The following is a 14,381-nucleotide window of genomic DNA, read 5'->3' on the forward strand; positions in this document are numbered from 1 at the left end:
AAGTACACAAAATGTGGGTCCTCTCTATGTGCTTCCTCATCTAATTAGGTTGTGTAAGTTTACCTTACTGTTTGGACTGGTGAATATATTTGCTACTTTATAGGTGGAAAAACTATATTTAAAAAATGGAAAAGCCCAATGCCTCTGTTAGGATTTTCCTCCACGGTTCAGGTGGAATTTGTTGTCATCAAATTGTCCTTGGTTGTTTTTGACACTGACAATTTGCCTAAAAATGTACAGAATATGTAAGCGCTCCAGTTCTTGACAACCAATCATCTCTGACATAGAACTTTGGCTTAAGTTGGATAAAACAACATATACTGTGAGTAGCAGTTCTATGCTACGATAACAGGGAGACACAAATCAAATTAAAAACACAGATGCAAGCAGGACAGTATATTAACAGAAAATATGTATTGGTATGCTCCTTGGGACAGGGGAAAAAAAAGACGTGACAATTTACATACATGGTAGTAGTCTTTCCAGCGCCATTGTGACCGAGCAGTGATGTGACATGGCCCTCGTAGAAGGAAACGTTAAGGTTTTGAATGGCTACCCGGTCCCCATAGATCTTAGTGAGACCGTGAAGGGCAACACCCACTGGGAGATGAGAGAAGTCCTCGCCCGTCTGAGAGAAAAGCTGGCTATGGCCTGAGCGAATGGACAAATACAATCAGTAAATCGAAGAACTACTGTACAGAACATAAATGGAGAGAGTGGGAGAAATATAGTTAGGTGTTTCAATAAGGGGGAAAATTAGTGACCGTGAAAAGAAGAGCGACAAGACAACAAAGGGAGAGAGAATCTCAGAGCATAAGAGTGGACAACCAGCCTCTGTGACTGTGTTGTCTTGTAGTGGTTACATTGTAATTGCTTTTTTTCTGTACCTTTCCCCTTGTCATTAGAGAACACAGGCAGGTTTAGATTCATGGTGTTGATGAACAGAAGCCCTTTGCCCCCCTTCGGTGACTTTATACAGCAGCAAAGGTCAGCCCAAAAGGAGGCTGTAAACGGGAAGTACCACGGAGCTGGGATGCCATATTTGCCTGATTGAACAGGAAAAACAAAAAAGACTTGTCATGATAATATTTAAAGCATCTACAAAGCAATTCAGAAACACAAACATTTGCTTCATCTGGGTAACACTTCTCCTGACGCATGAGTACAGACTGAATTTATATTCAATAACTCTCTAATTGGAATCACAAGCTCATCAATAGGTAAACCACTACAGTGACTCAGACGACACTAAGCCGTTTTGAAATTCAAGGTATAATAAAAACATGCAGAAGGACTAAAATTGTGTTGGTGCAACTTACAGATGTTGATATTTCAGACATATTTTATAGTATTTATTTAAACATACAGTAGATGGTTGTTAAACATTTCTCTTACCCAAATAATATGGGTAAACTTCGTTCCAGACAAAATATTGTTCAGTGACTAATTCAATTTCTCATACAAACATTTATTTGTCAATTTGTCCATTTATGTAGAAAACAATTTGTAAGGTTAGTCATGACTCTCAATTCCACCAAATTCAGTTGAATTTACCAGGGAAGACCATGCGGATGTACGTTCCAACAGTGAAGTAGATGAGTGAGTCAATGAGCATCATCCAGCACAGCCAACCGAAAGAGGATGTGTCTCCAGCTCGGGGTGAGGAATATGAATTGCTCCACTGAATTCCTAAAGAAGACAAAGTCACCTTTTTATCTAGTCACTTTTTGACAATGTCTAATACATTATTTTCTGATGCAGGTGGGAAATTCATACCTTCTCCTCGAGACTCATAGAGAGAGATATACTGAGTAGCGTAACTGAAACAGCATGGGGAAAATAAGCTCTGTGGGAAAATGAGACATTAGTTAGTAAACCACTGGTAACACAAATGAAACAAATACATACAGCAACCAAATTTGGAAATATCTATTGAATCCTTCCTCTTGTCATTTCCCTTTATATAATAGTGACATTGCGGGATTTTATTTATTTTTTTGTTAAGGGTAAACTTCTCATGTATGCAATAGTATTTTTTTTTATGTTGATTGTATGAATCATCAGATAACAAACATCAAAAGTAGTAAAACATTCCTCCCCAGTTGTCTAAATGAAAAATTCGATCCCTCACCAGTGCACTCTTCTGGAAAAAGTTGAGACTGGTCTCCACTGCCATGACCACAATATATGGGAAGAAGCAGATAATGTAAAGCAGGCTGCTGCTAAGACCAGCAATGTAGGTCTTGTCGAAGAAGGAGCTCATCAGGTAACTGAAGGCCATTATGCTCAAACCGTAGTCGCAGAGGTACAAGAACAGGAGGAAGCCATTGCTATGCGAGAGGATGCCACCATGCTTGAGAATCAGCGTGAGGACGATGATGGTCACTATCAGATGAGCGGCACACTCCAAGAACCAAGCGAGGAAGTGGCTGAGCGGATTCACGCCCATCATCTTCATATACTGTAGGTTTAAGGGAAAAGGAGAATGACCAAAAACTGCCACTCTTTTTCCTATTTACATCATTTGTTAACTGAGTGGGGTGGTGCATTATTATCTTTATAAAAGCATAGCACCGGTTCCAGCGCTTCTATTACTCTCTGCCTATTCAATAGGCTGTTGAGTGTATCTACAATTAGCTATTGTCATTTGCATTGCAGTAAAATAAAATTAAATAACAACTTTGATTTAAACAGCGCCTTTCAAAGGACGCAAGGACACATAAATATGAAATGGAAGAAAAAAAAGAATCCTTACCTCATGCAACCCCAGTTCTCTTTCATGAACCAATTTCTTGACAAAGTCAGCCACAAAGAGAACCCAAGCTAACATCAGCATGAGCGGGAAGACCAAGGTTATGGCCTCCATGTACCTGATGAATGCAGAAATTAATCAAAAAATCAAAAGGAGACATTAAGGAAGGGTTGAAAAGAATGTCATTCATTTATTTAATAATAGCATGATATAATGTCGCAGCGACAGTTTTATCACAGATATTGTACTCTGAGTAATAAACCAGATCAGCACAAAGACGCAGATGAGCCTATCTCAGCGTCAGGCTGAAAGCAGCCTGTCAGATACAGCGACCTGATGGTACATCAGATATGTGTTATCAGCATTGTCTTAAAAAGCCCTTGAGGGCGAGCACAAACTGTCGTTGTGTTCAGTTAACCAGAAACTATGTTGCATGTTTGCAAAATGTTAATGTCAAACCTCTGACTGTCAGATTGGTCAGACTGTACATTTCAGACATTAGCAGTGGAGGCAGTTTGAGTGGTGCATGTCTGCATGGGAAAGCATACACACTATCCTAGTGAATATTCATGCACCCTTTTCAGAGCCAATTATCATGTGAGACTTGGCAGTGACTGACTACTTACTGACAGTCCCAAGTGGCAGATGAATAATGAGAGAGTTTGCATTATTCCACATCAATGCCTGAATTTCACCCCTGAGACACTGTGCATTCTTTCACGTTTCTATATGTGTAACCACACCAGAGCACACTTACTGTATACGATACTGAATGTACACTAAATGGAAAAGAGTAATGTGGCTCATGGCCATTTGAGAAGATTTTCTTCAATATTTTGGAATGTGTCTATGGGCCCATGTAGTTCATCCCGGGATGATCAGTGCTCCCCAGTTCTTTCCCACCAAACTCCTCGAACTCACTGATAGACCTTGCTGTGTGCAAAAACAGGATTTTTTTTTTTCTCTCCTTTTTTTGGAAGGTTTTGGATATGGTCAACAATATCCGTTTACATGGACCTGAAAAAAATACTCAAATGCTGTGATATGCATGCAAAGTCAGTAGTTCTGTTCTTGTGTAAACAACCCCTTCGGAACCTAAGGATCCGCAAGGATCTGTGATTGATCAATAAATTGATCAAGACTGCGTCTCAAGGCTTGTAATATCAAGGGAACTCACCTATCACGAAGATAGCATGGATATGGGAAGGGCTGAAGTTGCACAGCTGTCTCTGTGACTCTTCCCGTTTGCATCTCAATGACTGCCCGGTCGATGTTCTCCTGCAGGTACACAAAGGCCCGGTTGTACCGCATCGTTCTCCGCGCATATATGTGGGTATCTTTCACAAAGTATGGGCTGCGGACACGGTCTGTCCGCATGACGTTGTCCAGATGCATTCGGATGGTGTAGCTGACTTTCGGTGGCAGGGAAGAGGAGTTCTCCTCTTTGGGGAGCTTGAAAATGACACCTTAAAGACAAATGAGTCCATCTCACTTAATTTAAAAATCTCAAAGTTTTAAACTCAAATCACAGTGTGTCTGAGAGAAATGTCCTCTCAACCTCTTATGAACTCATATAAAAATAAGAAAGTGTTTGAAGAGGTATGCCCTTCACTGAGTTTGTTACTTTCATATGGATGCTGCATTAATAAATGCTTAATCTAGCAAACATGATGTACAGTAGACATTTTATTCAGTACATCTGCACAGCATATTGAGATCCAAAACAAATTGTTTAAAGGTTCAGTGTTTAAATTGATAATTACAGTCAGAGGTGTTTTAATTGAGACAGATGTATTGAAATGGATCTACTGCTTCATCTAACCAACAAATTGCAGTACAAACTATACAGATTTTTTTGTCTGGTCCATTCTGTTTAAGTTGATGTAACGTTGACTCACTTCCATAGAGACTGCGGTCCTTGGCGAGTTCCTGAGCTTCAGCGTCAAGCTCTTCAGCAGATTTGTAACCTTGGTAGCGATCAAATTTAATACAGGACGAGATGTTGACCATTAGGGTGGACAAGGTGGTGATCTGATCCATTATGTGTTTGTTCCTCTCCAACATCAATGTCATGTTTGCTTTCACATTGGAAAAAAAAAAACAATTATTAAATTTTTGTCTCAAGAAAGTAAAGTTCTTATAGCACCATTTTATTCTGAAACAATGTACTGTAGTTGCTTTTAAAAGGCAAATAAATAAGGCTGCTGAAATTGCATTTGCAAGATATAAGAAAAACAATTAAAATCATATTTAACTGTATTATTTAAAAAAAATAATATTACGCTACAATGAAAAGTAAGGCTGTTCTGATTGACTTAGTGCCGCCTGTGAATCAGGGATGCCCTGTGAATCAGGTTCAGTTTGTAATGATTCAAATTACTGACGGTGGAATAAAATGAAAAAAATGAACACATTTGACCAAAAGAAGCATAGCTTTTAGACATTTTAAAATATTTTGTTTTCAAAGTAACCATTTAGTGTCCCTGATATCCAAATTAGCCAGTAATGTTTTGAGGCCTGAGGCGTGGCTCATTGTAGTCTGAGGGTGGCTGTAAATCATGGAGCATGGAGTTTTCCTGAGACATGTGAATGCCATAGAAATCTATTTTGAAAATATATCACACTTTAAATTTGAACTTAACTTCCATAGCAGATAATATATGTCGTCGCCAGTGAGATGTGCGCGCTGCTTATTTTTTTATTTTTTTATTCTGTATAAAATAATTATTTATTATTATTATTATTTATTAGTTAGTTATTAGTTATTTCATGAGATTACTGTGCTTATAACTGATTGCATGTTTGGAGGTCCATCATAGAAAAGCGGGTGAGCCGGCCATTGTTTATCAGTGGTGCACTACAACCAGGTTGTAATATTTGTCATTTTTGTGAAAACCTTCTGTATGACATGGCAGTAGAATATTATTAAAATTATCTAAAAAATAAAATAATATCATCCCTCTCTGGTCTCACTCACAGAAGTTGTTGAGTGTCTCCTTCATTTTGTCAACATTTATGTCTGTCTCCATCTCAATGAAAGTCTTCACAAAGCCATTGGCCAAGGAATTCTTGAAACACACAGAATTAAGAAAACACCTTTTTAAAATTCTCCATGAACCAGTTGGAGCATAATCTGCTAGAGAATGGCCCTGAGATGTCATACCTTAAGGAGTGGCAAAGTGTGGCCCAGCACTTTGGCAGATTTCATGATGTAGTGTGAGGATTTGAGCCATTCGTCAGAGTGCCTTCTTAGGTTGCTGAACTCTTGCAGGGTACTATTGGCCTGATCAAGAACAGGACAACCAATTTATTTTCATAAAGTTATTGCAATATGCTTAAAAAGACTTAGGTTGCTGAACTCTTGCAGGGTACTATTGGCCTGATCAAGAACAGGACAACCAATTTATTTTCATAAAGTTATTGCAATATGCTTAAAAATACTATCAGTCTCTGTATGTGACTGCCAATAATCATTCAAAATAAATCTGCAATCATTGGCATGCTGCAGAGTGAACAAAAATTGTCACTTAATCTGAGCGATGTCATTCACAATTAAATGTGCATTTTAAAACAAGGAGACACCAGTTGATAGACACAGCCCCTTAGAAAAGTATCATCAGGCTTATAACTGGACGTTGAGCCACAGTAGGTCTGTCCATCAAAGAAGTTCTTTGGGCCTTTCAGAAGTCAAAAAGGTATAGGTATGTTTCCAAATGTAAAAGTCAAAAGTCAAATGTTGTTCAACACCATTTTTTAGGGTATTACCAGAGTGATGTGCTATAATACCCCAAAAAATACAATGATGAATGTTGGTGTCTGCTGGATACCTTCGCCATAATAGCCCTGGTGATTGGTGTGTCAGGTGTGAAGAGGATGTTCCCCATCAGCAATGGTTTGAGAAAGGCCCACGCAATTGCGCCCCCTGTGGTGTTGACCATGTCTAGGTACATGTTCATACAGTAAGGGGCTACAAAAGGAAAAGAAAAAAAATGACATTGTATCCTTCTTCCTATCAAGACTGCATAAATGCATTAACAGTGAAACGTCCATCTCTTCCCAACATACTGGCATTTCGTGGAATCTTGAACCTGTCGATCATCTCCTCCCTCTCACTGCTGTGAAGGGACGATGGATTGGACTCTGACTTGTGGGGAAGTTTGGCAAGTCCAAAGAAAGGCGTCATACCGTGACTGCACATTACTCGAGTCATAGTGACAAATGTAGCTCGGCTCGAGAGGCCCGACCTCATGCTTCTTGAAGCCTAGATAAAAATAAAGCATCAACCGTAAATAATCTACAATCATGTTGACAACATGCTTTTAAAAAATGAATTCTACACACTAGGTTAAACTCCTCTTCGGCCATCAGGTTGAGTTCTTTGACGGAAATCATGTAACTCTGCAGCTGATCAATGGCAGGAAGGATATTTTCCATCATGTTGACGATCTTGCTAGCCATCTGAAGCATAAGTCCCAGTAGGCTCTGAACTTCATCTGACAACACCATCTGAAAACAAGGAGCAAACATTTGAGAGCCGTTCCTCAGTTTAATTTGTTACTATTCGCTATCGCTTTATAAAACAATGGAATTAAGTATACTGTATCAACTTTGCATGTTTTCATTAAATATATTTCTTTGTAAGCGCTGCTGTATCTAAAACAAATTACCTTTTAAACATTACTTATGCTATGTGGTGTGGAAATGCTTAAATGATTGGTTAAATTTTATGAAAGTGAATGAAAAAAGGCATCCATCTTTGAGACAAAACATACAAATTGTCCAAAACCTAAAAAATGTGGATTTCATGTGAAGTGATTTTCCTCAGTTTTACATTATTTTTCTTTTGAAAAGCTTGACACTTTTTTCCTCTTTGTACTTTGAAATGTGTACTTGACAAGTGCTGTCAAAGATGAGAAAAGGATTGTGTGCGAACAATAAGAGCCAAGTTCCAATTCAGTTCAGTGTGACACACTAAACAAATTTGAAATGTGTCACAGCCGGGTCACCTGATGGGACTGAACCAGCCAATCCATTAAATATAGAGTGCATATAAAATATGTAGGCATAGATATGTAATTTAAATTTTGACTGTTAGAAATACAGTATACAGGCAGGAGGGCATTACTGTATGAAAGCTGAGTATTGCGAGATTGAGATTGAAAAAAGATGATTGTTTAATGGCACATAATAGCATTATCTAATAACAAACAAAACAAAACAAAAAAAAACTCTACTGCTGCTGTTGGGACTTGTTCTGGTTGTGGGTGGAAGTTTAAAACGATGAAATGATTCACATAAAATGCATTCATACGAATATGAAAATTGTTACTGGGTGACTCCAAGCACTCACGAGGGCTCACAAATGAATCAGAGGTTATCAGAGCTCAGTGAACCAAAAATATACGCGTTTTAATTTGAGCTAGATGTGTAATTATTCATAGGATTATCATGAATTAGCCAAATCCGATGTGACTCATGTCATTTTAGACGTGAGAAATGGTGATGTTCTAAAATGAGAGACTAGAATTAATGTTTTGTCTACCGGGACTATGACGGCACAGCAAATGAGAATTTTCGAATGAAAGATAAGCTGGTGTGCATAGTGCGCAGTGGCAAACCCATTAAAACACAGAAAGGAACTTACCAATCAGCTATTAAAATGGTGACTATCTGTGGTTTGGCTCAATACGGCACAAATTCCAGACTTACATATCTCATACCATTTATCCAGTATCAAATAGAATCAGTGAATCATGTTGTTGAAAAATGGGCATGTGATTAGACGGAAAATAACATCATTGAGACACACAAGGAACATGTTGGCCTTGGAAAAATGGCTCTTGGTCAGAAATATACATCCATCCCTTTACAATACTGTTCATCTTGTTCAGGGTCGCGAGTGATCTGGAGCCTATTCAAGCTGATTTTGGGCGAGAGGCAGGGAACCATGGCCTGGTTGCCAGTTAATCACAGGGCACTTATAGACAAGCAACCATTCTCACTCACATTCCTTCCTATGTGAGAGTTAGAGCCTTCAATTAAACTAACATCTTTTTTGGAATGTGGGAGGAAGCTGGTGTACCCAGAGAAAACCCAAACAACTACATGCAAACTCCACACAGAAAGGCCCAACCTTACCGAACAAAGTTATTTACTGTAGGACAGTTTTAATTTGGGGAGATTAAATGCAAATTTTTAACTAAAATATATTGGTGGAAAATGTGTAAGACTTTCTCTACGAAATGGGTGAATCACAGAATCTTTTTAGTAGTATTTTTCCTCCAAGCTGCCATAAAACAACATTGAACACAACACATTCCAGTTTACTAGCCTCTCACACAAAATCTTCAACAAAAAAAACAATTCCTTTTTCTCTTGACATAGAGCTAAGCCTGCATTCAGCCTTACTCTGAAGAGAAACTTTTCCATGTTTAGATGGCGAATCATGAGCAGAGAGAAGGTGTACCACTCTTGACCGGACAAGGAGCAGAAGGTTCGGAACACGTGGAAATCCGGCTCTATGATGCTCAGACGTTCTGGGGAATTGCAGCGTCGCAGATTCATCAACCAAGAAAGGATCTGTCGAACGCATGAAAGAATTAAAAACAAAGACAGTAGAGAAAGATATCATATGAAATGGATCACATTTTTGGAATCATCAAAACTCTTTATTTTTATAGACTTGACATGACACAGCATGAAGTAAAACAACAATGACATGATTTGGGGTTACCAAAGTGACAAAAGACACTACATATACTTACTATACTTATTACGAGTCATCAACATGATCTTGTACTTCCAAGGAAAACTATCATTTCTCTTCCATAGTTCACATACTCAGCAACATGACTTGGCATTTTTTATATAAAAAATTACCATACGGTATACATTTTAGCTAGATGCACAGGTAGGAAAAATAATTTATTGGCTCAAAGGGATGTGAAAATGTAAAATTAAGCTGCTGCTTAATACATTTTTTCAATAATTCTGATGGGTCACAAAATAATGCTATTTTCACTATGATCATTTTTGTCAGTTTTAAGTTATTTCCATTTTAACTATTGTGGGTTTTTATTTAAGATAAGTGTACCAACAATTTAGCTAGCAAGAGCCCAACAGAATTACTCGAATTTCTTTGCGTGTTGCTAGTTAATTGTCACACCCACCCGGCTGTTTGAATGAAAAAAATATGCGAGAGAGAATAGAAAATCAGAAAAATCCAAGAAAAAATGCACAGTACCGACAATGGACAAGTTCATTTAAAAAGCATTCATTCTGATTTGTATTAATTCATCAGGGGGAAAGCACCACCTATTGGATCTTGAGGGGCACTACGGCTACGCCACCTCATAGAATCCCCATTGCTCACCTGTAAATTGTTCTTGGGCATAATTGTGTCCATCAGCATCTGGAGAGCAACCGGATCGAAATCTATGTGCTTCTGAACATCCTGGACAAATGCACTTTCGTTCCGCAACATCTCGCTGACCGTTACCTCCCCTGGACAAATAAAGCAAGGTAGCATAAATGCTTGCATTTTCATGATTTTTTCCCCCCCCTCTGATACTGATAATATTTTTGCTCAAATGTTGTCAGTGCATTCAGTTGGGTGTGAAACAAAAATAATCAACAAGATGAAGCCCATTTTACTAGTGTATCTCGACAGCTTGTAGCTGATACTGTATGTCATCAGCCCATATTGACAAAGCATAATTGCAATGCATTAAATCACAGTGGGAAACACAAATTAAAGTTTTGAGATATAATGTAGATAAACGTTTCACCTTGAGATGTGAAGTTGATGTTGAGAGAACTAAGGCTGCTGGTGTCAAAGCCCAAACTTTGACTGAGCACAGACGACCTATAATCAAATGCACACACACAGGTATACGTCTATTGCTGATGTAATATACTGTAACTTCAAATAAGTCCATTTAAATGAACTCTTGTTTTAATAATATTTTGAATGTTTAATTCCTAATGCTAAAATGCATTCTGCGGTAAGAGGATGCTGTACCAATCTGTGACATCGCCATAGGTGCTGGGGTCTCCAACTAATGTCTGGAAGAGGGCATCACTCAGATCTGTGGTGTTGACCTGCGCAGCCTGCAACAATGTCTGCAGGCCTGGTAGAAGAATGTTACACAGTTGACCAGGCTCCATGGAGAAAGGTCCCAAGAGGTGACTGGCAAACTCAGTACCCTCCACTATGCACACCTGAAACACACCAGCCAACAAATCCGGAAGGAATTTCCAGGTATGTCTCACTAACAAGGTGAGGACATTATTATCTTTGTGAAAGCAAAAAGGTTTTGTTCTTGTACTGGATCTTATTAGATTGTGCAGGTGTGCAAAATGCACTGGACAATGAACTCTTACAGGTGTTATATAAATATCCTCATTTAAATATTATTCTGCATTCTGAACTACTACTTTAAAGACCTGGGATCTCAGTTGGTCAAGTTGTTCTGTAAAAAGCGGATCACTGAGGTTGGTCTGGAGAAGCTGTGTAGCTGTCTGGATGATCTGCTGCAAGTGCATCAAGTTCTCTGCAATGAGGAAAAGCAAATTAATTGGTCATGAGAAAAATTAGAAAAAAGAACGAAAAGGAAGGGGAAAATTGGGCAATTGGATGTAGTAGGTGTAAAAAGGAGACAATAACATTCTACTGGGGCTTCATTACAACTCAGACTGTTGCTGGAAAGCATTGTCAGGCAACAAGCTGCAAATGCTCTGCTTACACAAAACGCCTGGAAGGATGGGAACAGATGGGGTCAGTGGGATCTCAATTATGTCATGAATTTTAATAAATCTGACTGACAACACTCTGGGCCAAAAGATACGATGACAGAATGTGTAGTTTCACTTAAATTAGACAATCTTTAATTTCATGGTGGTCAACACCTTAAGGCCTGGGCAAATAAAACGTGTGTGTGTGGGTGTATGCATGCGTGCGTGCATGTGTGTGCGTGTGTGTGCAAATATATGAGCGCTAACATTGTGGCTCCATTTGTAAAGTACAATTATCTCACAAGCCCAGAAGCCAATTAAAAAGGAGGTCATAGATGTGCACTTTTGCATGTGCGTTAGAGGTGAGTTGTTTAGCGAGGCCACAGAAGATAATTGTTTGAATTCTACTTTACTAATGAGATTTAAAAAGGTGCTGAGTGGTTTCCAGCTAAAGAAGCACTCTGGCCTCAGGCTCATTGCGAGCTCGAGCTAAGCGAGAATGAAATCGTACTCATCATATCTCCAGAGGGAGTTGAAATACATGCATGCTTATATTAAAAGCATTGAGAAAAAACAAAATGAAACATCATGTCTGGCTGATACAAAATATGTGACGGTTTTACCAGACACTTCATTAGAACTAATTTAAAGAATATAAGAGCCATATCAAATATTTGCTGTTTCTAATAGATAATAATGCTCAGTTTTTTATTTACACTGTCAGAGAGGTAGTAAATTAACAATAGATTTATTATTGAGGCTGTAGTTTGTCGCTGTATAGAACTGTAATCGGTCATATTAAGGGGTGTCACTAATATTATTTTTACAAAATGTCATTACCCTGTTCAGTTACATGTGAGGGCAAAACACCACTGCAAACTACAAAAATAAACAACAGCTGTTGCAGCTCTTGTATTTTAACTGTGTCTCATGTTGCGTCTGGCGAGAGCAAATATTGTCACATTGAAGATCAAAACAGTCACTGAGGCAAAAGAGAGGTAAAGATTTAAATGCTTAGTTATTTGCAGAGCCTTTTTTAAAGTAGGTTGGATCATTTTGATAGAGGATGTGAAAGTCAACATTACCTTGAGATTCATTGGCAAGCGCTCTGGTTAAATTTTTCATCACCGCAGAGAATGGAAAGCTATCCGGCAGCATATCAACAGCATCCCTCAAGAGAGCCAGTGATGACCTAGGAAGTTAAGGCACAACATTTCAGTACAGTACTTGCAATTAAACACAACGATGGAAAACATAAAAAAATTTTTTAAATAATTTTAAAAAAGATAGTTTGAAACTATGTACAAGGTACCAGTTCAAATTGGACTCACCTCTCAGAGGCACTGGGGAGGGTGGCAAAAGAGAGGATCCCAAGAGCAGCATCAATGAAATCTTCCCGTGAGCCATTTAAGGCCCATGGCATGTCCCTCGTTGATCCTGTCACTACGATGCGCAGATTGGGATTGGAAAAAAACATGTGAGCTGTCTCCATTATTTCCTCTGGCAAAGGGGCTGACATGGTTCTGAACATTGCTGAGTAGTCAATGTACAGCAAGTCGAGGAAGTCATACACAGGGTCCATCTCGGGCATCAGCGGGGCCTCTCGTCTGTGACGGTTGTTCAACACATGGCTACCACCAATCAGTTCATTCTGGGATACACTCGGATGGTGGTCCATGGAGGTAAAAAAGCCAATGCTTAACAACTGCCTCAGCATAGTAATGATGTTTTCAGCCAGCTCTTCAACAATTTCCGTGATCTCCGGCATCTCCACACCCATCTGAGTCAGGGTGGACAATAAAGGCCGGAGGAGTTCAGATATCTTGGGCAGAGCTTGAGTCAGAAGTTCTAGTCCAGATTCATTTGTAGACGCCAACCATGCAGACATCTCAGCCAGCTTCTGCATTAGTACCTTTCTGGCATTGGAAGCCAGAAATCGTTCCAGGGCTTCATAAATCATTGGCTCATCCCTGAATACCTTCATGTGGAGCATGGCTTTAACAGCATCCCTTATCATGTCAAGGAAAGATCCTTGAGTCATCCCAGATAAGTCGCCCCCCACCATTAAGAAGATATCATCTAAGGTAATGTTTAAACAAGAGAGGAGGATCGTCGCTCCCTCATTGAATACAACCTCAGATGAGTTGGTGTCTTGAATGTGGTGGTAGTTGTTCAGAATGTGGCTCAGTGCTCCCTCCATAGCATCTATGCATGGCTTGAGCATGGGTGCCACTTTAATCAACTCATCCAACAGCATTTTAATTGAGGACAAACTGTGGAGGAGAAAAGGTAAATATCAATGAATCTCACGGAATTCTTCCCTTCTTATATGGGACTCAGGAAAATCTGGGGAAAAAAGGATTGAAATCTCTGTGAGGAAGCAATTCTATGAACAACTCGGGCTTCTTTTGTAGGACAAGAGACTTCTTTCTTAATTCCAAAGATTAATAGTGTCCTTTAAGTGTTAGCCAAAGTAATATTTCATTAATATTCATACAATTGCTAATTCCCATTCCTATCCCTGATAACAAAAAATGAATATTTCTACTGTGATCCCTGGTCTATACCTCTTGTAATCTGAACCTGAAGGATTTGCCGCAATATGCCAAGCATCATCCTCATCACAGTGCATTGTTCATTATTGTGACCGGCATGTAAGAGGAAATCCATTCTAAGAAGACTTGACTTGACAATACCTGAATCATAATTAACCAGCTTTCTGGATAAGGCAGCATGTTTGCAAAAAGACTGTAGTTGGGTGTAAAGTGACAAATCTCCAAACCCCTACAGTACATGATTAGTAGGGGTGGGAACAAATACGATACTGTCATTGTGGCTGTCTGATGTCCCACTACCTAAAGATTTTGACCTTTCAATATGATGTAAATCTCAATAA

General features: G+C 39.0%; 1 protein-coding gene across 3 annotated transcripts in view; it reads right to left on the reverse strand.

Moving 5' to 3' along the window:
- The window catches only part of abca12 (ATP-binding cassette, sub-family A (ABC1), member 12), a 62,184-nt gene that overhangs the window by 22,557 nt on the left and 25,246 nt on the right, over window positions 1-14,381 (reverse strand). For all 3 annotated transcript variants that reach the window (XR_009791035.1, XM_061791695.1, XM_061791696.1), the window contains exons 27-46: window positions 12,817-13,758; window positions 12,571-12,677; window positions 11,198-11,304; window positions 10,773-10,972; window positions 10,540-10,616; window positions 10,125-10,255; window positions 9,161-9,331; window positions 7,094-7,258; window positions 6,818-7,013; window positions 6,580-6,719; window positions 5,916-6,035; window positions 5,730-5,820; window positions 4,651-4,830; window positions 3,930-4,218; window positions 2,756-2,870; window positions 2,132-2,461; window positions 1,777-1,846; window positions 1,555-1,689; window positions 888-1,046; window positions 468-651 (exon numbers count right to left, since the gene is read on the reverse strand). Coding sequence is in view for 2 of the 3 variants with exons in the window: in XM_061791695.1 (XP_061647679.1) it covers window positions 468-651; window positions 888-1,046; window positions 1,555-1,689; window positions 1,777-1,846; window positions 2,132-2,461; window positions 2,756-2,870; window positions 3,930-4,218; window positions 4,651-4,830; window positions 5,730-5,820; window positions 5,916-6,035; window positions 6,580-6,719; window positions 6,818-7,013; window positions 7,094-7,258; window positions 9,161-9,331; window positions 10,125-10,255; window positions 10,540-10,616; window positions 10,773-10,972; window positions 11,198-11,304; window positions 12,571-12,677; window positions 12,817-13,758 (3,909 nt within the window). In the remaining variant the exon portion in view is untranslated. The remainder of the gene's footprint in view (window positions 1-467; window positions 652-887; window positions 1,047-1,554; window positions 1,690-1,776; window positions 1,847-2,131; window positions 2,462-2,755; window positions 2,871-3,929; window positions 4,219-4,650; window positions 4,831-5,729; window positions 5,821-5,915; window positions 6,036-6,579; window positions 6,720-6,817; window positions 7,014-7,093; window positions 7,259-9,160; window positions 9,332-10,124; window positions 10,256-10,539; window positions 10,617-10,772; window positions 10,973-11,197; window positions 11,305-12,570; window positions 12,678-12,816; window positions 13,759-14,381) is intronic.

Source organism: Phyllopteryx taeniolatus, chromosome 12, assembly GCF_024500385.1.
Source record: "Phyllopteryx taeniolatus isolate TA_2022b chromosome 12, UOR_Ptae_1.2, whole genome shotgun sequence".
In the NCBI taxonomy this organism is placed as follows: domain Eukaryota; kingdom Metazoa; phylum Chordata; class Actinopteri; order Syngnathiformes; family Syngnathidae; genus Phyllopteryx; species Phyllopteryx taeniolatus.